General features: G+C 33.2%; 1 protein-coding gene across 7 annotated transcripts in view; it reads left to right on the top strand.

The window, feature by feature from the left end:
• The window catches only part of LOC149796581 (mitochondria-eating protein-like), a 65482-nt gene that overhangs the window by 21150 nt on the left and 17266 nt on the right, over positions 1-27066 (top strand). For 2 of the 7 annotated variants that reach the window (XM_089961292.1, XM_089961294.1), the window contains exons 2-6: positions 625-730; positions 4623-4857; positions 7622-7717; positions 16571-16702; positions 23652-23865. In XM_089961292.1, the coding sequence (XP_089817418.1) occupies positions 625-730; positions 4623-4857; positions 7622-7717; positions 16571-16702; positions 23652-23865 (783 nt within the window). Of the gene's footprint in view, positions 1-624; positions 731-4622; positions 4858-7465; positions 7559-7621; positions 7718-12894; positions 13105-16570; positions 16703-23651; positions 23866-27066 lie in introns of all 7 variants that reach the window. The other 5 variants (XM_089961296.1, XM_089961291.1, XM_089961289.1 and 2 more) reach the window with 5 other exon arrangements.

The following is a 27066-nucleotide window of genomic DNA, read 5'->3' as shown; positions in this document are numbered from 1 at the left end:
AGATTCAATATGAAAAATCCTTCTATTTTTGCATTTAAGCAAATAGTTGCAATGCATAAGAACATTGAAAAATGCACTGCTAAGGTAAATAAAAAAGAGGACCAATTTCTTCAAAAATGGACCTCAACAATGAACATTTAACTTGTCTCTGACTTGATGGTAAACAGGAACAAAATATTGTAATATCACAAAGGCCATGTCACCTAGATTGTGTGCCATATGCATGTGTTTATGTGTGTGTGTGTGTGTGTGTGTGTTTTCTTTTTTACTTTCTCTGTAGATTATATTTATTATCCCTAGATTATCTGATAACCAGAAATGTTTGATTGTAAGGTGACCATGGGATGGTTCCCTGACCCACTGGTCAACCTATTACGGGGTTAATAAAAAAAAAAAAAAAAAAAAAAAAAAAAAGGAATATTCAGTAACAAAAACAGCCTGGCAAAGTAACATATACCTGATAGATACAATTATTCAATGAATATTCAGTAACAAAAACAGCCCTGATACAAACTAAAACAAAGGGCAGATAAGCTATTAAATACATACATAACCGTATGCCTATTTGGTTTGATTATAGAATTTTCAATATTTTATTATCATTTTGCCCTTGCTTGATTTCAGATAAACACGTGTGATCAGAATGTGGCACGTTGTTGTGAGATTATTGAGCTGAATGCCAAAGTTCAAGGACAACTCTTCAAGCTACTTAGTGTTTGTGCTGGAGAAGGTAAGTCTTTCTGATGTGCTACTTGAAATTAAACACTTGTCAAGTGGAGATCTCTGATCTGCTAAGCTGTTTCATTTGTCATTTTTTTATTCACGAAAATATGATTGTTGACAGAGGACTCTTGTAGGTGGTAAAACTTTCATAAAAAATTTACGAGGAATGTTAAAGTTCAACTAAGGTTTGAATTGTAATGTATATACTCACTTATAAGTCCAGTCCAACTACAGACAACATACACCCCAATCTGCCATTGCATAATGTGCTGTAAGATCAAGGTCCATGTTATTTCTCCTGATTACTCCTAACAAAGATCCAGATGTACAGGCACATTATGTCATGACACATATCTGGGTCTGTGCAGTTTGCAGGTGGACTTTATTTATTAGCGGTTATATATGGTATATGTTTTAAGACTTGTTTCAGTATAAAATCACTAGGTGACTAATTGGTTTTTATAGTGACCCTGTAAACATGTACTCTAGATGTGTGATTGATTGGAGGGCTGTTCAGGTGTCTGGCATGCAGAAGATTCACAGCTGCTGTACTAGACTGAATTGTCATTTTAATATGACAACCTCAGACCAAACAGGGTGATACATGCAGTAAACTGCACACACAAAAAAATCTCATGTAACTAACTTAACTTCATTCTTGAGCACACAGATGCTTTATTTTTGCATCTTTTGTACAAGTCCATATATTTTGAGTAGGATTTTAGTGTTCCCTGGACTTTTATATATTAGAAGTTTATTACATATGCAAACTTAAGATCAGTGTGTTTGTCTGTCCTGGACATGTCTATAGAGGAGACAGTAATGTTTTATGCATGTCTCTTTGAACCATCCCATTTTCGATTTTCACTGTTTTCAGCTAAAAGTTTACAGTTATATCCACTGATTGACTTTGACATTTACACATGCATTTCTGCTCAATAACTTTGAAGTTGGTAAAGATGGAAGCAAAATTTGATGAGGCTTCACATAAAGAGGAATGAAGTCAAACTTGATTTTCATCATTTTCTGGCAAAATGTTTTGGAGTTATGACCCGCTTGACTTGGAACTTTCCACTTGAATTTCTGCTTAACTTTTTTGAAGGATTTCATAGATATAAACAAAATATGATATTTTATATTAGGAACACCAAGTCATATTTGATTTCAGTTTGAACTGTTTTCAGCAGACTTTTACGTAGTTTTGGCTGCGTGTTGACTAAGAACATTGTATTTAATTGCATTGAATTGGCAAGGGCTTCCACGTCATATTGACACATTTCTGTTTCTTTTGTGGATTAATGTAGAAATTATGCTTTAGGGTGATTTCTTAATCAGACAATATCACTTCCTATTATTAAATTCCTTTACATTTATCATTTCTAAAGCATCTAATAATTTCTGTAGCTAAAATTAAATTCCAAAACTTTCAAATGGATGATTTCATGTTTGTTTCATGTGAATTATGTTTTGGTAATAATTAAGGTAAATAGAATAAATGTTCCTGAAGCTTCTAGACAACAAAAGAATAAATTAATTTACTTTATATGCATACATTGAAGCTTTTAGACATAAAATAATATACTCAGTTATGTATACATTAAAAAAAAAATCAATGAAGAAATAACAAGAATTTGAATCCAATAGCTGTGTTAACAATTTGATAGGTAGCTACTTATGGTATTTTGATTTCAAGAATTAGGACTAGCTTAGAATTTGATGTGCTACAGGCATTGTAATTTATGAGCTGAAAACAATGTGATATGAGTAAAACATAAAGTAGCAGTTATTGTTTTCTTCCAACACTGACAATGCCTTTTAGACTGGTTTAAAGCCTTTGACTTTACTGATCACTGCCATCTCACCTCTGTCCACATGGGTTTGGCCATTGTAGGTATGTGAGAGTGTGCCCTCTGGGTCAGTGGTTTGGCCATTGTAGGTATGTGAGAGTGCTCCCTCTGGGTCAGTGGTTTGGCCATTGTAGGTATGTGAGAGTGCTCCCTCTGGGTCAGTGGTTTGGCCATTGTAGGTATGTGAGAGTGCTCCCTCTGGGTCAGTGGTTTGGCCATTGTTGGTATGTGAGAGTGCTCCCTCTGGGTCAGTGGTTTGGCCATAGTAGGTATGTGAGAGTGCCCCCTCTGGGTCAGTGGTTTGGCCATTGTATGTATGTGAGAATGCTCCCTCTGGGTCAGTGGTTTGGCCATTGTAGGTATGTGAGAGTGCTCCCTCTGGGTCAGTGGTTTGGCCATTGTAGGTATGTGAGAGTGCTCCCTCTGGGTCAGTGGTTTGGCCATTGTTGGTATTTGAGAGTGCTCCCTCTGGGTCAGTGGTTTGTCCATAGTAGGTATGTGAGAGTGCCCCCTCTGTGTCAGTGGTTTGTCCATAGTAGGTATGTGAGAGTGCCTCCTCTGGGTCAGTGGTTTGGCCATTGTGGGTATGTGAAAGTGCTCCCTCTGGGTCAGTTGTTCTTATTGAGATTTTCCTGGGTTCTTCCTCGACCAGTTACAGTGGCTGCTTTTTATAACCGATCATACTCTGAGAAATGACATTAAACCCAAAACAAAAACAACAAAACAACAGTGCCACTTAGACAGGTTTTAATTATTTAGATTACTGCCGTAAGGTAGTAAATTTTGTGTCAAATACATTGAGCTAGATCATAGCTGCCAGATTCCATATTGATTATTGGCTGTCGTTGTTGGAATGAGTGTCACTTTTATAGATACAATGATGTACAGCACTTCCTCACCATAATGCCCTTCATTATTGCATGATTTTTGTGTTATGGCATTTTCATGGATCCCGTTTCATTAAGTGGTAATAAAATTTTATATATATATATATATATATATATATATATATATATATATATATATATATATATATATATATATATATATAAAATGTTTTTCATTATAAGATGGCTCACTATAAGGCGGCTTGATCTGTAGCTCATGTACAGTACACATAGCTCTTATGTTTCAGCCCTTTGTTTGCTCGATACTGTGCCATTATTTCCCTTTTTCACATTGATGGTCATGCAATAATACCTAATCCCTGTCTAGTGCATAATGTTTATGTGCAGTCATACCTAATTCCTGTCTAGCATATGATGTTTATGTGCAATCATACCTAATCCCTGTCTATTATGTAATGTTTATGTGAATTCATACCTAATCCCTGACTAGTATATGATGTCTATGTGCAATCATACCTAATCCCTGTCTAGTGTGTCATGTCTATGTGCAATCATACCTAATCTCTGTCTAGTGTGTCATGTCTGTGTGCAATCATACCTAATCCCTGTCTAGTGTGTAATGTTTATGTGCAATCATACCTAATCCCCTGTGTGTGTGTGTGTGATTAGAATATTTAACATTGCTTTAACAATTTTTCAGTCATATTGCTACAATGTCTTAAGTGTAGCAGTTTATAGTGATGTCTAGCACTGGGGCATCATTTTTATTTCTGTTACTGAACCTCTTGTTAAATAGAACAACAGAGTTATTTAACCTAATAATTTCTTTGGAAGTATATGTTACAGAAACATGTTTTGTTAAGGGTACTACCTACAACAACAGCAGTTCCCAACCTCAGGTCATGACCCAAGTCAAAATTGAGTGGGGTCCTCTTTAGGGTCACAATGGGTCATTTGAGCAAATTTTTTTTCTTTCTAAATGCTGAAAAGTAGTCTGAAAGTCAGATGGTCATTTTGGTGGCCAGTTTAGGGCCTAGCTAAAAAAAAAGGTTGGGAACTAAAGTGCCACAAGGGCAGTAGAGTTTTGTACTGTGGTTTTACTCCCATTTGAGACTACATGTGTGTTATCTTCTGGCATATTTTCAGATTTTTTAATGTCTTCATAATTTGATCCATGCTATATTTCATATTTTCCATATTGCAGGGGGGCTTTATGGAGGGGCCAGTACAATCAAATCCCGCCTGCTACCATGGCTGGGCCAGAATTTTTTCACCACAGGAGGGTCACTAACAGCTGATGCCAGTCTCGGTGTAATTGAGGAGGCATCTAGAAAGAATCGTGAAATTGATGAGCTTCAGGACACTTACGAGCTGTCATTGCAAGAATTGGAGGGAGACCTCCGTGCCAAGGAACTGGAGAACCAGGATCTCAGGGATGAGTATGTACCAGAATTGCCATGAGAAAATTTGATTAGCTGAACAGCAAATTTTATGGCAGTGAATTACATACCAGAAATGTTCCTGCCAGAGATTTCACAGTATTTCTTGCTGCACAGGATCACAACAATGGCCTTTTTGACAAATTCTCTTAAACATTTTTAAAATTATGTTGAAATTAAGATTTTGAGATACTAATAGTTGTTCTAATGCTGCAATTATCAATTTTACAGTCTCCTCTGATGCATTGGCAGTGAAAATAAGTTTATGAAATGAAAGCCACCATCCATTACCTTACATCATCCTGTAGGTGACTATTATCCAGCTTGTGGTGTGGTCCTGCATCCATCTTGAATCAACTCTACTGCATCATGCATCTGTCAACTATTGCTATATCAAGCTTTTTTAAAACTACTCAAAAGATTTTTATCAAATTTGGGAGAGAGCATTCTGACATGAAGGGCTTTCAGATTTGTAGAAATAATGTATATCTGCCGTGAAATATGGCTGCCATTAGTAAAAATAGACAACTGAGTATGATTAAAAAGTTTTAACCTCATAAACAAGAATCTACCACCATGCACTTTTCCTGTATATGGATCCACTGCAGACATCATAGTGATATGACTGAAAAATTATTAATGCTCATTAAAAATTCAAATCACACACACACCCACACACTCTTGCTCATGCACACAAACACTCATGCACATTAACTAAAACTTGATTTCAAGTTCTTTATTTTTTTTATTGCAATTTGATAATGCGATTATTGCTGCTGTAAAAATACAAGTTGCTCTTAATTTCTTGACAATGTGGACTCATATTGTTGCGTACAATTTACCAATAAATAATACCCTTAACTAATACATGTTCAAACCATCTTAATCGTTTTGCTAGTCCTACATGTAAGACCTTGATGCAGATATTTATGTTTTAACTTTTGTGTGCTCTAAAACAGAATAACGTGTGATATGTCTTACATGTAGGAGTATTATTTTGCCAACATTACACAACATAACAGCTACATATGTTCTAAATTCAGACAAGCTTTCACACTGAGACATACTCCTCTCTCTCTCACGTTCACTAATAACAACAAACATGTTTTTGAGTACTTTTATTTTTATTGTAATATGGTTCTTGATTTGAGAGCGAAATGAGACAGAAAATATACATTTACTTTGTATGTTTGTACCATTAGGTTGTCGAGTAGTGTGTTCTGTAGAATTTGTTCAGGTATGATCCCTTTATTTTTCATACACGGTCAGAACCACAAAATGATAATTATTTATTTTACATGATATTTTGTACACTGAAATTAAGAATTATTTATTTTTATACAAAAAATTACATGAAATAGGGTACAATGATTAAAAAAGCCAGGAACTAGATAGGAATTTATGATAATGGTTATGAAATATAGACTTTGTTTATAGTCGGAACAGTACATGGATAAATGTTCGGACCAAAAGCTTGAGATTAAATTGTTTTGTATAATTTATCATTTTTTAAAGCACTATTAATAAATTGGCAATTGCTCTGCGTGCTTTGATAAAGGATATACAGCTGTGCTAAAAAATATATTAAATTAGAATAATAATAAAATGTTTAATAAATATGCCTATATTTTATTCTCAGCAGCAGTACAAAATGCCAGTTGAGTCTTCATTGAACATTTTATTTGAGTATACTGTTACGGAAACTGCAATGACATTCTAGGTTAAATTTTATAGAAACGATGTGGTTTGTCAATAATAGTGATTGATTTACTTTCAGTTTGATTTTTGAACTTCATTGTGTTTTATATCTCTTCTCCCTCCCCCCTTTTTCCCCAGCAACTAAATTTGTAGGGTACAGATGGATACATCAGTAGTACATTATAGATGGTTTCTGTGCAATAACTTCATTATGCAGAGGTTACTTTGCAGAGGTCTTTTTTCCTCAAACCTCCTATGTATCTTACAAATAGGTAGAGGTAAAAGAAGCAGGGTTCAGGTTCATGATTAGTGGAGTTAATTTTAATCTGCATAATGAGTCAAGCTTCCTCGCCTAATTTCCATCAAACTTAATATTTAGACTACACTTAGGCAGGGCAGATCCCCATGATTCTGAGGTATAGTAGTGAAAGGTCAAAGTAACTAGAGGTCATATGGCAACTTTGTTGGTTTCTGCTTGATAAGTCCGGTTTCCAGGATCCATTTGTCATCAGATTTCATAGGTAAAATATTGCACTTGGGCAGATTTGTCTCCCTATTCATTATTGGTCCCAGAGTTCAAAGGTCAGAGTTACTACATGGAGCTGATATTGTCAATTTGGGTTCCACATGATAAGTACACTTCTGCAAGTTTCTCAAACTCAGTTTCATTAAGTTCATTGCTGTATTTCATTTGAGGAAGGGCAGCTTCATTTCAAGTCATGGATTGATAGATCAAAATTCAAGGCTGCTGAGTTTCAGTATGATGTTAACTTTATGTTTGTAATAACTATGGTCTGCTGGAGAGAATCTGTCATTCTTCTGATGGCTATTTTTAAAATTAAATGCCATTGTAAAAAGTCAGTTAGCAAAATGTTTGGTAAAGTCATCACAATATAATAATGTAATTCAGATTGGCAGAAACCAAGAGTCAGGTGGAACGAATATCTCGAACAACCAGCTCCAGCCTGATCCTTGAACAGGAAAACCGTGAGCTACGCAAGAAGTACGTAAGATTATTAATTTCTAAATATATATTGTGTAATATGTTGTACTGTCTCTACTACAGGCTTTTGGAGACTAAAGATAGTTTAAACAGAAGTCTTCGCACTTCTACAAGTGACAAAATGTTGACCGAAATCGAAGTCCGTGAATTGAGGAGAAAGTAAGAGTAGTGCTTCTTGCTTGCCTTTTTTTTTGCACCAGCATACATGCAGTATTCTACATTCCTTTTCTTATGCACATGCAGATATGCAGCTGATGCACACAGCTAGGTTGCATAGAAAGGTTACATAGAAAGGTTACATAGAAAGGTTTGAGAGCTCTTTTGCATAAGAAAACAATGATTTCATTCCAAGGTTAAACTAAAAAAGAATCAGAGAGAGATAGTTAGCATATAAATTTGTAAAATGTTAGTTGTTTTTGTATTCACATTGATTTTACTCTTCTTTTCCATTAAATGAAAAAATAAAGAAGGTGTAATTCCTGAATTGGAAGAAATTTGTTCCTTATCATTATTTATAAAATTTATAAAGATTTCATTGGATACAGTCATTAAAAATGATGATTTAATGATTTCATTGGATACAGTCATTAAAAATGATGATTTAATGAATTCATTGGATACAGTCATTAAAATGATGATTTAATGATTTCATTGGATACAGTCATTAAAAATGATGATTTAATGATTTCATTGGATACAGTCATTAAAAATGATAACTTAATGATTTCATTGGATACAGTCATTAAAAATGATGATTTAAGTTTCATTTGATACAGTCAATAAAAATGATGATTGAAAGATTTGATAGACGTTATAAATGATTTAAAAATTTCACTGCATACTGATATTAAAGAGATTAGTTTTGAAGGCCGGTAGTAAATACTACTTAAACTGACATTTTCCTTCGAGCTTAATTTGAAGTTGCATGGTTGGAACTGTGGTAGCTCAGTTAGTAGTTTTGGTCTTGGAATTCTAGGGTCATGGGCTTGATGCTTGCCAAAGCCAGCCTGAGTTGTCTGCCTTGGAAATAACACTACACATCCATTTCTTGTGCATGATATAGCCGTAATGTACCATTAAAACCAACCAACCAAATCAACCAGCCTACATCTGCTTGTATTCATTGCCAAATTGTTAACTATATCCCAGCTTGTCCTATGTCAAGGAAAAACACATGACAAGGTGCTTGTTTATATATTCAGTGCTATGGAAAGAATTTAATTTTACATGAAATTCGTAAGGAATCTTCATTAAATAAATTGGTTAATGTATAAGACTGCATCATACTCAGTATGTTCTGATTTTATAACTCTAGATTTTTAGATTAAAGTATTAATCCTGAAATTCCTTGAGTCACTAAATAGTTATCTATTTATAATTACTGTCCCATCAGTTAGTATTCTAATTAATATATTATTGTCTCATCAATTAGAATTCTAATTATGTTATTATCCCAACAGCATTACCCTTCCAAATTGATACAAGTTTTGCATATTACTTTTGGAGACTGTTTGTTTTCACTGTTTACTTTTGGCACTGTAAACAACTTTTTTCACACAAAACAAAAATGCACGTGGTCTTGAATTCATGATTTATAGACACATTTGCAAAATTCATCACATGGATTATTAATCTTGGTTGCAGTTTCCATTTCCACCCTCACTTGTGAACTTCTTTGGCAAATGACTTCCACAACACCACTTACCTGAAATCCCTTAATCACATGAAACATTAGCTGGTTCATTACTCTAGTACGTACAAATGTTAATTATGAATGTACATACAATTCTGTGAGACATTTTCCAGGAAATATGTTTAATAAGTTGGTATAATTTTAGATGTTTATGTATACTAGGTAATTATGAAAACAAAGCACCTACGTTTTTTGTGATATATACAGTACTCTTTTGCTATAAAACACTTCATTATAACACGTCATGTTATAAGGTGATTATGGTCATTGATTCCATGTCATTAATTGATAATAAAATGATATGTATCATGGTCTTCATTATAAGGCAGTCTCAAAATATGCTGGTGTAATCTTTTACATTATAATGAGGTAATGCCATATTAAGTGCTGTGGTAACGATTGTTGGTATTTCTTCGGAATCATGCAAGCAAGAGTGCCAGGCTTTTAATAGTAACATACCATATATAATCTCGTACAAGTTGAATCTAACTGCAAACAACATAGACCTTGCTTTTCCACCACACAATGCACTGGCAGATCAGGGCCTGTGTTGTTTTGTTCTACTGATTATTCCTGACAAACTGCATAGACCCAAATCTGGGTCTGTGCATTCTGCAGTCAGATTCAGCTTACAAGTGCATCTGTTTGGTAGCTAATGGCTTTTACACATTTGTTGCAATAGCTATTATAGGCCACAAGTAATGGACTTACATGGTTATTGGCAGCCTTCATAATTAAAACCTTTAGAATAATGGTATATTTTCAGTAATTTAGGAACTGCAACAGCTCAGTGATTAATGTGCCTGACTCATGGCCAAAATGGCATCGGTTCAATCCTATGCTAGGAAAAGTCTTGGTCAGTTACTGTTGTATGTCCTTGGGCAAGACACATTACTGCAATTGCCTTAGCACTACGTTCTCTACCATCATAAGTAACAAAAAGGGCAATTATTTCATAAATTTTCTATAAAATGAACACAAACATTACTTTCTTTTGTATGCCTCTTGCTATTTATCATATATTGCTACAGTAGATTGCATGGAATCATATTTGCATGTTTTTGTGTATTTTGTGTTGGCATAGATTGTTAAATTTGAATTAACAATAATATAGTCAGTCAGTATTTTCATCAACATATTGGCCTTCATTTCACTTTTGTTTCCAGACCAGATGGAGCCACATTAAAGGCTAGTTCTTATCATTTGGATTATCTCTTGTTATATTGCTAATTAGCTTTTCAGTGGAACAAATGACTTTTATTTATCATGAACATCATGATAAAAAGCTTTTATTCTAAAAATTGTAATCAGTAATTGGATTTTAGTTAATCTTTGCTATCATCAATAATTTAATTTCAAATGTGTTTTTTTTTTTCATTTTTGAATTGCCCTTAATTTAAATTTGACACAACTGAACAAGAATATTACTTTGGATTATAATCCTTTTTGTGCCCCTATCTTGAGGCAGAGTGTGTCATATTAAAATGTTTTGTACTCTGTAAATGACTTGCATTGAGGACAAGGAAGAAACTTATCAATTTTGGGCTTCAAATGTCAACTGTTAAACATTTCCTTATTTTTTTACACAAAAAACCCCAAAAGTCTTGAAATTAAAATAATTTATGATTTCTTTTAACCTGTAACTTTTATTCTCATAACAATTTGGGAAATAACTCCTTCCCATCATAATTAGAAAAAATTAATACAACTTTTTTATATAGCTCTGCTGTCAAAAGAAAATTAAATAAATAAATAAAAATCATTTGGATATAAATTATGTAAGTGTGCACACGATTTGCTAAGAACTACATTTATTTCTTGGCTTTTGCTCTGAAATTTGAAAGAATAATGGAAAGGAAATAAATTCTGACTCATTTACAACAACATCTTGATTTGTAGATTTGCATATTTACAGTAATAATTAAATATGTAAATATTTGTTGTTTGAATAAAGCATATTTTATCCATAAAAAGTTGTATAGCTTAAAAGACCTTTGAACTTTGCTTTCTAGTGATGCCATCTATCATATTATAGGGGTGAAAACTGAGTTCAGCCCACCCACCCCCCCATATATTTTGATAATTTATGTTGATTTTATGAATATACTGTTTTTAGTAGGGTAGACACTTTTGATCTTGATGGTAAAAAAATTTAAAATAACTTACATGCCTGTTTGAAATTGAAACCTACTGTGAAGAGTTTAGACCAAACACTGGCAGGTCAGTGTCTACATTGATAATCATAAAATGATTGAATAGCAAAGACCCTGATCTGCTGGCATATCTGGGCCTACACTGTTTGAATTTAGGTGCACATTAAATGAGTAGATACGGTAATCTGGCCAGAATTTCACGAACAGAAATGAAGGTAGATGTTGGTGAAATTGTATTCAAGTACAGATAATTGCAAATTTTCAGTATTTAAAAACAGATAAAAGAAAGATTGACAAAAAAGTGAAAGCATTTGTTCCATTCATTTATAATTGTTCGTTGTGGTTTTTTGTGCTATAAAAGCAATTATTAGATAACAATTTTGGTAATTATTCATCACTTGTAAAATGTTTATTTTATTACACAACATTTGTAAAATGGTTATCATATCATATTGTTTATTTGTATGCTGATTTATTTGAGATTCACTAAATGTGTTCCTTGGTAAAATAATACAGCCAGTTGATCTGACTTTCATTCTGTTTGATTTTCTGTCAATTTGTCTGGGTCTGTTTTTTTTATTGGGCTGTCAATTTTCAGCTCCAGTGATGGTAGTATCAACATTTTGATTAGGGGTTTGGTAAAGGTTTTTCATTTGTATACATTATCCTAGATTCTTATCATACTTGGCATGAATCATTATGAAATTAAGACAACTCATTCCACATTATTCACTCATCCCTTTTGCCTCAGATCACATTCATGCAGATGTTGCATTAAGGCTTTGGTTAAATATTATTAATTTGTTTTTGTATCCAAAAACCCTTTTTCTCTATTCCTGGGATGAATCATTATGAAACTAAGATAATTCATTTGGTGACTTGGATGCTTGCTTTATTGACGTTAGGATCAAGGTCGCATTCATAAGAAATTTGATCAAAGTTTTGGTTAAAGTTTTTCATTTGCTTGTATTTCCTGAACCTCTTCGTAGATTATATTCATATTTGGCACGAATCATTGAAATTAAACCAGTAAATTCCATAACACATGCTCTTGTCTCTTTGATCTTGGGCTTACAGTCAGTCACAGAAAATTGAAATTAAGGTTGTGGTTAAAGTTGTTTTAATTTGCCTATATTTCCTGTACTTCATGGTAGATATTATTCATCTATTGGCTGAATGATTATAAATCTAAGACAATTCATTCTACACTAAGTTTACTCTCCCTTTTTGACCTTGGGTTCCTTGTCACACAGTTTACAACAATGTCTTGATTGCCATACAGACCCTGGCCTTCTTGTTTTTAATGTATATTAAGCCTCTCAAAGTAATTAAAGGGAATACATTACAGATTTGAGAAATGTTATATTTTGTGATAGAAATATATATTTTATTGGTATAAGCATATGATTATATTTTCACAAACATTTTACTACACAAAAGGAGATGTTAAGACAGCGCTTAATTCAGTTAGCTTGATTTTATTTCCATAGACTTGCAGCTGCAGAGGATGAAGTCCGCAGCTTGCGAACAAAGGCAGGTCTGTTGTCAGATTATGAGATCCAAGTTCGCAGATTGAGAGATGATATTGCTCTGCTTACTGGTCGCCGTGATGCTCTTTTGCGAACATCTACGTCAGTATCAACAAAAGATGATTCTTTTACTAGACTATCTGTTAAAGATGACACCCCATCACGTTCTGGGTAAGATTGCGGTAGCACATTTATGCCGCACGGGACGGAGGATTTTTGCGTTATATTAAAATGTGTTGTTTGATGTGACACTGACTAACGCTTTTAATGCTGAAAAAGATGGGGAAGTAGTACTGTTGCAGTTTGCATTTTTTTTTCTCTTTGGAAGTATCATTAATTGAAAAGAAAAAATATATGCATCATCAACAGAAAAATTTGAAATCTGTTTTTGTATATTATGTTTGAGTAGAAATATGCGTTATGCTTGGATATCTTGGAAGTTTACGTCATTATTTTTTTTTTACCATTTCAGGTTTTCAAACATTAACATCTGGTTCATAATTTCATTTTAGAAAGAATTTACCATATATACTTGCTTATTAATGAATTCAACTGTAAACATAGACCCTGATCTCCTATTGCATAGTGTCCTGGCAGATCAGGTCTTTCTTGCCTTTTTTTATACAAAATACTAATAAAAAATTGCATAGACCCAGATCTTCAGGCACATTACATGATGACTGATCTGGATCTACACAATTTGCAGTTGGATTGGACTTTTATGTTAGTATATACACTAATGACAAATATATAATGACCTTTAGGATTCACATTTTTAGAACTGCCACAAAATTCCATGAAAGTTAGTTTTATCAAAGTAATCACAAGCTGCCATGGAAATATCAGCCTCACATTATAAGAATTATGTCTTATGAAAATGAGATCTTGTTATATGTTTTCTGTTACATTTACACAGATTTTTGTATATACAATGTAAATTGATAGCAATTTATTTTTCAAAGAATTAACTTACAAAATATTATGAGTAACTTAGAAATATTTAAGAAGTTACCCTCTGTTTAATATTGGGTTGCCCTAAAAGTAGTTATTAATAAGGAATCAAATGGAATTAAATTGTAGCGTATGCTCATACCAACATTAGTCATCTTAAATATAATGGCATCTATATTTAATTACGTTTTGGAATACAAATTTCAGAACTGCCTGTAAATTCTATCAAAGCCATTAGTGGCAAAGTGGACATGAAGTGTCATGAAAAATAAATTTTAAATATTTGTCAGATTCTAATCAAGGAAGTTAGCTGTATACACTCACTTTGGAATCAGTCTTAGATAAAATATAAGTTACTGATATTTATTTTTGTATCCTCGGATACTTTTTTTATTTAATATGCTGTAGAGCCATTGCTTGTTAACTTTAGATTTTTCTTATGTATCCATAACAGATTATCCATATTTTACTTGAAGAAAACAAATTATAAGAAAAATCTTAATAAAGAATTGTCCTATATTGAGATGTGGATATATATATATATATATATATATATATATATATATATATATATATATATATATATGACTGATTGGAATGGTTAATTCCATGTTTCTCTAACAGCTACATAAATTACATAAATGTTTGATGGAACAGTTACAAATTTTGTAAATGTTTACATGAACTAAAATAAACCAAGCCATTTATACAAGTAAGTGCTGCACTCTTAGAGGTCACTGTGACACATCTAACTGCATACAGCCAGCCATATCAGTTACAAGGGATGGAAAAGCAAATTCTGGAGAACATGTCTTCTCACTGGACATGTGTTTGCTGTAAGACCATACATGCCCTGACCTGAAAACTCAATATTGTCGTCTAAATACATTGCATCAAAACTCAATACTGTCATCTAAATACATTGCATCAAAACTCAATACTGTCATCTAAATACATTGCATCAAAACTCAATACTGTCATCTAAATACATTGCATCAAAACTCAATACTGTCATCTAAATACATTGCATCAAAAATCAATACTGTCATCTAAATACATTGCATCAAAAATCAATACTGTCATCTAAAGACATTGCATCAAAACTCAATACTATCATCTAAATACATTGGATAATAACTGAACACTGTCATCTAAATACGTTAAAGGTTTTCATTTTAAGGGAAAGAAGGTCTTATTATCAACACCTTCACATTCACTGAATGTAAATAACTTAATTTATAGACTGCAAAACAGTTTCCAAAAAATCAAACTGGCCAAATTTGATAATCAGAGTGGATTTTTGTTAAAGCTGACATATTGCTTTGTTAAGCACTGTAAATAACTGGCTTATAGTAATAGTTACATGTTTGTTTTTTGGATGGAATGCAGCTTTAATATGGTAATGTTTGTACTTTTTGTAAAAACAACTTTACACTTAAATAGAATGTATATAAGTACTTTCAAAAATTTACAATTGACAAACCTCAGTATAATGTTAGAATCTACTATTTTTCCTTATGTTTTCAATAAAATAATCAATGCAATTTCTAAATACAAGACAATTTTTGTAATGTATGTCAGATAATAGATGGGTGATGGGTCTAGACCAGGAATAAAAAAACATGCTTTAAAGGTAAGAAAAATAAATAAACTGTATGTGCAAGCTAAAAATACTAAATGAAGAAAATCTTCATATAAAGAGGAGTGTAATCTTAGTAAATTATGTAAATTCAGCTGAAAAGTTTGTCACCTGATTGATTGGTGTATGGAAATGTTACCTGTACATGCATGTTTTCCATCTAATTCATAAGTTTTATAATTTTACAAAATTATTATGAAATTGTTTTATTAAAGTGAATGGAAAATGCAGATTTATTCAGCTCCTTGCCACTATGACTTATTTCCCCATTTTAGTAGACTTTGATGTGTTAGCAGTGTCAGATCGACAACTGGGATTGATTTGAACCCTTTTCTTTGTAGAGTTGTCCCTTGGCTTTTTCTTATGGATGTGTGCAGTTTCCAATTAACCTCTCCTTTTGTGTCTCCTTTTTTTTTCTAGCATCATTTTAACACTTTACATGGCAGATTACTAACTCCTTTGATATCAGCTTGCATCCCCCTCTTCACCGCTGTTCATTATATCCACATAAGATCTTCTTCACCTTGCTTTTAAGTTCCAATATGATCAAAGAAACTTAAGTGGGGATTTGCAGATATTTGCTTTGTCAATTGATTATATATTTAAATTTTCAAAAACATGGTGTGATCTTAACTTTTTATTTCGTCATAACAAGAAAATCCTCCATTCCAATGTATTTGGGTGGTAATAAATGTAGGGATTTTTGTAGCATAATAGTATGTATACAACTAGATATGTAGAAAGTAGATGCTAACATTTCTTTTTTTTGGTATAGGCATATATTCAGAACCAGATTGTGTCTCCTTTTCCATATTTATGTGACGTATACTCCCCTTTTTATAGTTGTGCCATTTCCTTGCAAAGCTGATATCTCTGGAGATTACAGGTAGTTCTGCCTTGTTGACCACCCCTGAGATTTTAATATGGAACATTCTGCAGAATAGTGATAGATGTACCCATTAAATAATCAGGGGTGGAAGGTATGATCTTTGAAATTGTTTTTGAAAATGCTCACAGCATGAATTTCATTAACTTTATTGTGGCCAGGCTCGCAGATGCACAGGATGAAATTGTAAGGCTCCGTGCAAAGGTGGGACTTGTTGATGATTTAGAACGTCAGCTCAGGAACTTGAAGGATGAACTATATTTAACTTCAACCAAAAAGAGTTATGTGGATGGGTAAGATAAGAACATTTGAAAGAGAAAAAAATGGATATAGACTTATTTGTTGGTATTGACATTATTTTTTCTAACATTTTTGATTGTACTGAAGTTAATGGTGAAGGGGACTGTGAACTTGTCATTTTGACTGAAGTTTGCTTTTATTTCATATGTCCTTCTCTGTAATTTTAATTTTTTTTCTTGTGTCGAAGATATTTGTAGATTTTGTTATCCATAATAAAAAATGATTTGTTGGAGGAAATTATAAAATAAACAGGAACAGACTACTACTGTAGTATATAACTCTTCTGGGTAAAGACAATGACATATGATAATCAAAGTGCAGTTGCAAGATGTGATATGTAACCTCTGTTGAATTTTAACCTCAAACAATGGGGGATATGATTGAATTAAGTCGTGTATTACATTTTAATCTTCAGGATTAAATAATTGAATAGTATTGAAAAGCTGAATGTAAAATACAAAAGGAACCTTGAGATAGAAGTGATGTGTGCTTTGCACCAGGCCACAATTTCTACATTTGACTTGCCAGGGCCATAAACAGAAGAACTTATGTTCAAAAAGCAAAGTTTAGAAAAGATGGGCATTCAAGGGTCGTAACTCTTTTACATGATGATATGGAATGCTGGAGATTCAACTCATTCAGAGTCTCATACAAATAAAGGTGCATGATAACTGGGTGTGAGGTAATATTCCTTTGTAAAGTTTTACTGTGGAAAGCAATGATAGTAGGAGAGGTTATCATGGGTTGTAACTGTTCTAAGTAATAACATGGAACACATGATATTAAACTCATTCAGGTTCTTGTCACTATCAAGCTAAGTGCAAATTTAGCAGAAATGCAGCAAAGCTTAGTAAAATTATTTAGTGGAAACCAGAAATCAGGAGGACGGTCATTTAAGGGCCATAACTCCATTAAGTGATATTCTGGAATACTGGAAGTAAAATTAATTCAAGGTCTTGTCACTATAAAGTTGCACACTAAATGTGATTGAAATATAACAAAGCATACTAAACATATGCTGCAGTGAGGGTCCATAACTCCAACAAATGATGTCATGGATGTGGGAAATAAGCCTCATGGAAGGGATCTTCATTTTGAAGCCATATGCCAAATATGGTTAATTTTAGTTTAAGTGTCCTTCACAAATGAAGGTCAAGAGGACATGCAGGCAGAGAACTATAAATCTTCTAAACAAGTCTACACTCAAAAAAGGCATATATAAATTTGCAAGTCAATGTTCATACCAATTTGCCTAAAAATGTTGAATGGTTCTTCAGCTATTTGAGTTCCAGTCAACAATCCATGTGAAGATGAAAAATTCATTGTAATGGGCCATAATGCTATCCAAAAAGGAAATGATGAGACAAAACCCCAAAAAGTAAAGTGCATATAGATATATAATAAAATGTACTTGTCAGATTAAATTAAAATATATTAAATGGTTCCAGAGCTATGCCGGGTACAAGGATCTGTTGTTATATATATATATATATATATATATATATATATATATATATATATATATATATAATAGAACTCCATCACAAGTGGTCAGTTAAAGGACAGAACCTTTAAAAGGTATAGTTAATGCAAAAAGCAATTCACTTGCTCTTTGGTAGCCAATTATGTGCAAGGTTTGCAGTTTTGTTGGTTACTGGTGTGTGAATGGACAGACATATGGATTGATATAAAGGTTATTAAATTAGGGTTCAGGTATCTTGATGCAGGACCCTAAATAACACACACACACACACACACACACACATTACAGGATGAGAAGTGACTGAGTATATGGCATGCATTATATGTATTATTTAAACATATGTCCACACCAAAATCATACACACACATTTTTGACCCAACTAATATAAAAGTCCATTGTCACACACAAATTTTTTAAAAATTGAATCTTGTATAGTCACTCTTGTACCACCTGTACCTAAATCAGGGAAAGTCCATGATCTTGCATTAACAGGGAGCTTTCATTACAATGTCCTCATTTTACTAAAATTCCTTTATGTTGGTGTAGATAGCCTCTGTATAATGTGTTGGTGTACAACATATACAAATAATCCCATAATAGATTATTATTTCATAAACTCTGTTTATACAGCATAAAAGACAAATCCTACCAAGGTGTGTTATCTGTGTTGTTATTTGCATTAAAACAAGAGTATTCCACCATGTAGTTATGCAGGTTATGCAAACAACACATATGCATATAAGGGGTAAATTTATCTCATAAAAATGTATGTATGTGTGTAGTAGCATTTAATTTTAGCATCTCAGCACAATAGTGGTTATAAGGTGCCAACTAGCAAATTAAAAAAATGTAACAGTGAGGAATTACACAAAAACCCAGAGAAGATAAACCCTTCCAAATAAATGTAAGCATGAAGTACAACATGACAGAATATAAATGATAACTGTGTAAACATTCTACAAAATGAAAGATATAGGTAACAGCTGTAAGATCCTTACAACAATGATAAATATCAAGAAATACATTTTTTGCATGAAAATTTTGCAGATATCCAAGATATGCCAGTGACTGCATGCAGTTAAGTGGCATATACTGTATTGACAGGAATTATTGTGATCCAGTGTATTTACAGAAATCATTGTGATCCAATGTATTTACAGGGATCATTGTGATCCAGTGTATTGATAGGAATCATTGTGATTGAATGTATTTACAGGGATCATTGTGATCCAGTGTATTGATAGGAATCATTGGGATCCAGTGTATTTACAGGGATCATTGTGATCCATTGTATTGATAGGAATCATTGGGATCCAATGTATTTACAGGGATCATTGTGATCCAATGTAATTACAGAAATCATTGTGATTGAATGTATTTACAGGGATCATTGTGATCCAATGTATTTACAGGGATCATTGTGATCCAGTGTATTTACAGGGATCATTGTGTTCCAGTGTATTTACAGAAATCATTGTGATCAAGTGTATTTACAGGGATCATTGTGATCGAGTGTATTTACAGGGATCATTGTGATCCATTGTATTTACAGGGATCATTGTGATCCAATGTATTTACAGGGATCATTGTGATCCAGTGTATTTACAGGGATCATTGTGATCAGGTGTATTTACAGGGATCATTGTGATCCAGTGTATTTACAGGGATCATTGTGTTCCAGTGTATTTACAGAAATCATTGTGATTGAATGTATTTACAGGGATCATTGTGATTGAATGTATTTACAGGGATCATTGTGATCCAGTGTATTTACAGGGATCATTGTGAACAAGTGTATTTACAGGGATCATTGTGATCCAATGTATTTACAGGGATCATTGTGTTCCAGTGTATTTACAGAAATCATTGTGATCGAATGTATTTACAGGGATCATTGTGATTGAATGTATTTACAGGGATCATTGTGATCAAGTGTATTTACAGGGATCATTGTGATCAAGTGTATTTACAGGGATCATTGTGATCCATTGTATTTACAGGGATCATTGTGATCCAGTGTATTTACAGGGATCATTGTGTTCCAGTGTATTTACAGAAATCATTGTGATCAAGTGTATTTACAGGGATCATTGTGATCGAGTGTATTTACAGGGATCATTGTGATCCATTGTATTTACAGGGATCATTGTGATCCAGTGTATTTACAGGGATCATTGTGATCAAGTGTATTTACAGGGATCATTGTGATCAAGTGTAATTACAGGGATCATTGTGATCCAGTGTATTTACAGGGATCATTGTGTTCCAGTGTATTTACAGAAATCATTGTGATTGAATGTATTTACAGGGATCATTGTGATTGAATGTATTTACAGGGATCATTGTGATCCAGTGTATTTACAGGGATCATTGTGATCAAGTGTATTTACAGGGATCATTGTGATCCAATGTATTTACAGGGATCATTGTGTTCCAGTGTATTTACAGAAATCATTGTGATCGAATGTATTTACAGGGATCATTGTGATTGAATGTATTTACAGGGATCATTGTGATCAAGTGTATTTACAGGGATCATTGTGATCAAGTGTATTTACAGGGATCATTGTAATCCATTGTATTTACAGGGATCATTGTGATCCAGTGTATTTACATGGATCATTGTGTTCCAGTGTATTTACAGAAATCATTGTGATCGAATGTATTTACAGGGATCATTGTGATCCAGTGTATTGATAGGAATCATTGTGATTGAATGTATTTACAGGGATCATTGTGATCCAGTGTATTGATAGGAATCATTGTGATTGAATGTATTTACAGGGATCATTGTGATCCAGTGTATTGATAGGAATCATTGTGATCCAATGTATTTACAGGGATCATTGTGATCCAGTGTATTTACAAAAATCATTGTGATTGAATGTATTTACAGGGATCATTGTGATCCAGTGTATTTACAGGGATCATTGTGATCCAGTGTATTGATAGGAATAATTGGGATCCAGTGTATTTACAGGGATCATTGTGATCCAGTGTATTGATAGGAATCATTGAGATCCAATGTATTTACAGGGAACATTGTGATCCAGTGTATTGATAGGAATCATTGTGATACCTAACTATTCTTAACAATAGGATTATTACAGAAGAGATATGTATCTGAAATTAATCTAATTCCTAATTGATTGACAGTGTTACCACTTCATGAATGTGAAATCAATTGGTATTTTTAATGTCAGTTTTGATTCCAAAATACATTGATTACATTCTGAGACTGAAGTCTCCATACTCATGGGAATGAATATGTAAAATCTTCCTAATTAAGGAAGCAGTTGCTACACTTATTTAATTTGCTTTGATGATACTACAAGGAAAAATACTATGTAGTCTTGACAGACTGAGTACCAGCATAATGGTGTCCATGGTGACAGACTGAGTACTGGCATAATGGTATCCATGGAGGAAACTAGACCCAGTCTGTGTGAAACTGAAACTGAAAAGTCCACACTCATGCTCAGATATTGTCTTTGGATTACATTCTTGAAAATAAATGTCCATTGAAAATCCCTTTATTTTGAATAACTTTGATCAACTAAATAAATTATAAATTTGACAGTTTCTTGTTTGTAAATCAGTTTGTTCATCATCAGATATAAAAACTTTGAGTGCCGACTCAGGTTGATGAGTTTTGTGAATATATGTCCAGAGCGTAAAGAGGGAATGCCCATTTTGTGTGGCTCATGAGTTTACCCATGCATGGATTGTACCCAGGACTACAGACTTGCAAATCAAGCACATCATTGATGTACTATCAAGGTTGCTAAAAGCACAGGCTTGTTAACAAGATGAAAGTAATTATGAAATTCTTCAAGATGGAATGAGCATCCTTTTTGAGGGTATAAAATGTTTTTGATTAAATAGGTCAGCTTTCACAGAAATGAACATGAGCTGCTGAGATTTAAATAGAAGGCTTAGATTATTGGGATGCATTGGAATTTGTTATTATAATACATATAAAACAGTAGAACTGGTGTATCTGGCAAAATGGATGCCCCAAAATATGGCCAGACTGGTGTATCTGGCAAAATGGATGCCCCAAAATATGGCCGGACTGGTGTATCTGACAAAATGGATGCCCCAGAATATGGCCAGACTGGTGTATCTGGCAAAATGGATGCCCCAAAATATGGTCAGATCATTCAGTAAGCTCTGTCTGTACTCTATTAAATCTATGAGAAAAAAATTAAGATTGACAACATTTCATGGCCACAGTAGTGTGCAATTGTTTAGGTCTGGAATGGGCAGATTCCAGTGTGTTATTGTCCATAGCCTGTCATAAGTGTAGAACCTAGACTTATTTGCAATAAAAATCTATGACTGTCTTAAGTGTAGAACCTAGACTTATTGGTGATAAAAATCCATAGATTGTCTTAAGTGTAGAACCTAGACTTATTTGCAATAAAAATCCATGACTGTCTTAAGTGTAGAACCTAGACTTGTGATAAAAATCTATAGCCTGTCTTAAGTGTAGACCCTAGACTTATTGGTGATAAAAATCCATAGCCTATCTTAAGTGTAGAACCTAGACTTATTTGTGATAAAAATCCATGACTGTCTTAAGTGTGGAACCTATACTTATTTGTGATAAAAATCTATAGCCTGTCTTAAGTGTAGAACCTAGACTTATTTGTGATAAAAATCCATGACTGTTTTAAGTGTAGAACCTAGACTTATTTGTGATAAAAATCCATAGATTGTCTTAAGTGTAGAACCTAGACTTATTTGTGATAAAAATCCATAGATTGTCTTAAGTGTAGAACCTAGACTTATTTGTGATAAAAATCCATAGATTGTCTTAAGTGTAGAACCTAGACTTATTTGTGATAAAAATCCATAGACTGTCTTAAGTGTATAACCTAGACTTATTTGTGATAAAAATCCATGACTGTCTTAAGTGTAGAACCTATACTTATTTGTGATAAAAATCCATGGATTGTCTTAAGTGTAGAACCTATACTTATTTGTGATAAAAATCCATAGATTGTCTTAAGTGTAGAACCTAGACTTATTTGTGATAAAAATCTATAGCCTGTCTTAAGTGTAGAACCTAGACTTATTTGTGATAAAAATCCATGACTGTCTTAAGTGTAGAACCTAGACTTATTTGTGATAAAAATCCATGACTGTCTTAAGTGTAGAACCTAGACTTATTTGTGATAAAAATCCATAGATTGTCTTAAGTGTAGAACCTAGACTTATTTGTGATAAAAATCCATGACTGTCTTAAGCGTAGAACCTATACTTATTTGTGATAAAAATCCATAGATTGTCTTAAGTGTAGAACCTAGACTTATTGGTGATAAAAATCCATAGATTGTCTTATGTTTAGAACCTAGACTTATTTGTGATAAAAATCCATAGATTGTCTTCAAGTGTTAAACTTCATCATTATGCAGCAACAGTAGGTTAGTATTTATACATTGTATACCCTGCAGGGATATCTACAGCTCCCTGGACACCTATAGGTACACCCCCAGGGTGGGATCTCCTCTATCCTTGGAAGATCCTGTCCAGCGTGTGCGCCAGCAGAATTTGATCTCCCGCTGGAATGACATGTTCTCTCAGGATCGCCTTGATGCCATGGACACACTCCGCCGCTTCTCTGATGATTATGAGAATAACCAACGTATTGTCTTTGCTGCTGTACAGGTAATGACTGCAACAAGATTAAATATATCGCTTCCTATTACACAATTTATAGAAAGACCTGACATCATGTGATATGTGATAAATCATTGAGCTGCATGGTGCTGATGTCACAGATGTTTATGTGCCTTAAATTCACATCATGATGCAACTGAATGACATTTATGCTATTCTAAGCAAAATCAGATTGCATGTTTTTAAGCAGTAGTGTACTACAACAATAGTAGACAGTGACAATGCTTTTAGGAAGTAATTTAATACAACAGCAATAAAACTGTTTTTAGGCAGTAGTGTAATACAACAATAGTAGCCTTTTTTGGACATAATGTAATACATGTAGTAATGTAATACAGCAATAGCAGACATTTGTTTTTAGGCAGAAATGTAATGCGAAATTCATAGACCCTTATTTTAGGCAGTCTAATACAGCTGTAGTAGATGTTTGTTTCGAGGCAATAATGTAATACAGCAATAGTAGACATATTTATTTTAGTCAGTAATGTAATACAGTATTAGTAGACATTTATTTTAGTAATGTAATACAGTATTAGTAGACATTTATTTTAGTCAGTAATGTAATACAGCAATAGTAGACATTTATTTTAGTCAGTAATGTAATACAGTATTAGTAGACATTTATTTTAGTCAGTAATGTAATACAGTATTAGTAGACCATTGCTTTTAGGCAGAAATGTAATATAACAATAGGAAACCATTGTTTGGGTCAAGTTTTATGACCCACCAAACTTATCATGCTGATGTGTGCTTTGTACTGATTAAAAAGAGGTTTGGTCACATAACTACTGTGTTATTGGCTGTACTGGTCATAGACCAGAAGAGCTTATGGGATGCTATCTGCTACATGTCAGTCTGTTAGGACAAGTTTGTTATTGCTAGTCCAAAACTACTAGGACGATTGCCATGAAACTTTACACCCATATTCATCCATGTCCAGTAAGGCCACTACACAGTGGTCATCTTGTAAATCTTGTAATTGCTAATCCTTCTGAATATAAAGTCATCTTGACATGGGGTTTTCATCAAAAGACTTCATATGATGCCTGGTTGGTGCTAAATGAAAATGGTCCCAATCTGATGTCCAGTACTGTCACCAGTTAGTCATCTCGAAGATCCTGAATTGATCATCATATCAACAATTCATTTTCACTTAAAGACTTCTTATGATGTTTAGTTTGGTGATGCTCTACTGTTCATACTTTGCATAGGGTTAGATTTTTAAAGAAAAATAATTTCCAATACTTTCTTTACTGATTATCCTAAATATTTCAAAATGACCATGGGTATTTTTGAAAAGACTTTTAATTCAGTTTTGTTTTGGTGTATGATTGATGTGTGTAATTTAACTTAATTAATTAATTATAATGTAAGCTAAAGAATATACAGCCTATCCTTACATCAGATGTGCACCTATAAAAAACTGATAGCTCTGCTTGGTTATTGTCACTTCCTAGACTTCAAAGGTAAATTGAAGAAAAAAAAAAGATCTATAACTTTTTCACATTTCATATATTTTGTATTACATCACTGCACTTTAAGAAGCTGGCATTTCCTACTCTGGCAAAATGTGTTTTCCTTAGTTTAATAATGATAAAGATTGTGTACTTTGCACCAATTCAGGCTGATTTCTTTTGAGCACATGGTAACAGCTATTTAGTCAGATCATGTACAGTTTCCTAAAATACAATATATAGAGACATTTCAGCTACAGTGCATGAAAGTAGCATAGAGGTATGCCAACATTCTCTGCATTGTGCTTTTTGCAAATGCAGACAACTTCACGTTACACCTGTTACCCTTTCAGAAATGTTATGATTCATTTGTCTTAAATTGAGTAACAGAAAAGAGTGAAAACCAACAAGTTTATTAAAAGTCAAGAAATAGTTTATTTCCCACAGTGGCCATCTTAAAAAATTTTGTACAACTACTTCTCCTGAATGGAAGATCATATCAACATGGGTTTCCACTGAAAGACTTTTTATGATGTCTGGTTGGTACTAAATAGAAATGATACCAGTCTAATATAAAACACATTAAATATGGCATCCTTCATAAAATTCTTATCACTGCTCCTCTACAATGGAAGATCATATCAACATGGGTTTCCACTGAAAGACTTTTTATGATGTCTGGTTGGTACTAAATAGAAATGATACCAGTCTAATATAAAACACATTAAATATGGCATCCTTCATAAAATTCTTATCACTGCTCCTCTACAATGGAAAATCATATCAACAAGGGGTTTCAACTCCTTATGATGTTTTTGGTAGGTCCTAAATAGAAAATAGTGATAAGATGATTTCCATTATATTGACCACAGCAGCTAATTTGAAAATCTTGTTATTATGGAAGAAAATCAAGGATGGTTTCAACATTCTGCAGTTACAAAGAAGAAATAGTTCTAGCTTTAATTTCTGGAAATTCTTTTCAGCCAGTAGAGCATCAGTCCCTTCAAGGGACTCTTGTTTGGGCTATTATACTCATGTGATGATTTTTCTGTGTGTGGCACATACAATAATAGCTCTTGATGTTAAAAATTACATCATTACATCATGCAAGACAGTATTGAGCCATCCAAACATATTTCAAAGTCATTCACAACACATATCTGCAGTTTTCGAGTCCAGTATTTTTCATCATGTGATAAACAGAATTTTAAATCTTTGCTCAGTTCAAACAAAATCTACAGACCTTACCAGTTAATTTAAGTCTTTCTTTTGCCAAAAAAGTATTCAACATGTTTCAGATATTTCATTTGAGAGCACTCGTATAAGATCCTTGATGTCTGGTTCATAAAACTTGATATTCACCCAAGCAGTAGCTTATAATAACTGTATAATATGAGGCAAATTATATATACTGTTTTCTAACATATTGTTCTATTTGTCAAAATTGAAAGAGAAATTCTTCTTTAGTAGTGTTTTTGTTTTTGTTGTTGTTGTAATGAAAGCATTTTTATCACTGGCACCTCTATAGGACTGAATTTTAAACATTGTGTGTACACTGTATGTATAAAACTCACCTTTCATATCCTTGCAAAGACTAGTGAGTTATGTTTCCTAACCTTGTACTGTATAAAACTATAATGATTGTATTTTAATCTTGAAGTACTGGTTTAGATTAATGAGGAAATACAATATTTTTTTGCAGAGGAGAAGCTACCTTTTTTCCATGTTATGCTAC

Source organism: Sinohyriopsis cumingii, chromosome 6 (genome assembly GCF_028554795.1).
Source record: "Sinohyriopsis cumingii isolate HCF-2022 chromosome 6, ASM2855479v2, whole genome shotgun sequence".
Lineage (NCBI taxonomy): Eukaryota > Metazoa > Mollusca > Bivalvia > Unionida > Unionidae > Sinohyriopsis > Sinohyriopsis cumingii.
The sequence above is the reverse complement of the archived record's forward strand: the minus strand, read 5'-3'. Positions and strand labels throughout refer to the sequence as shown.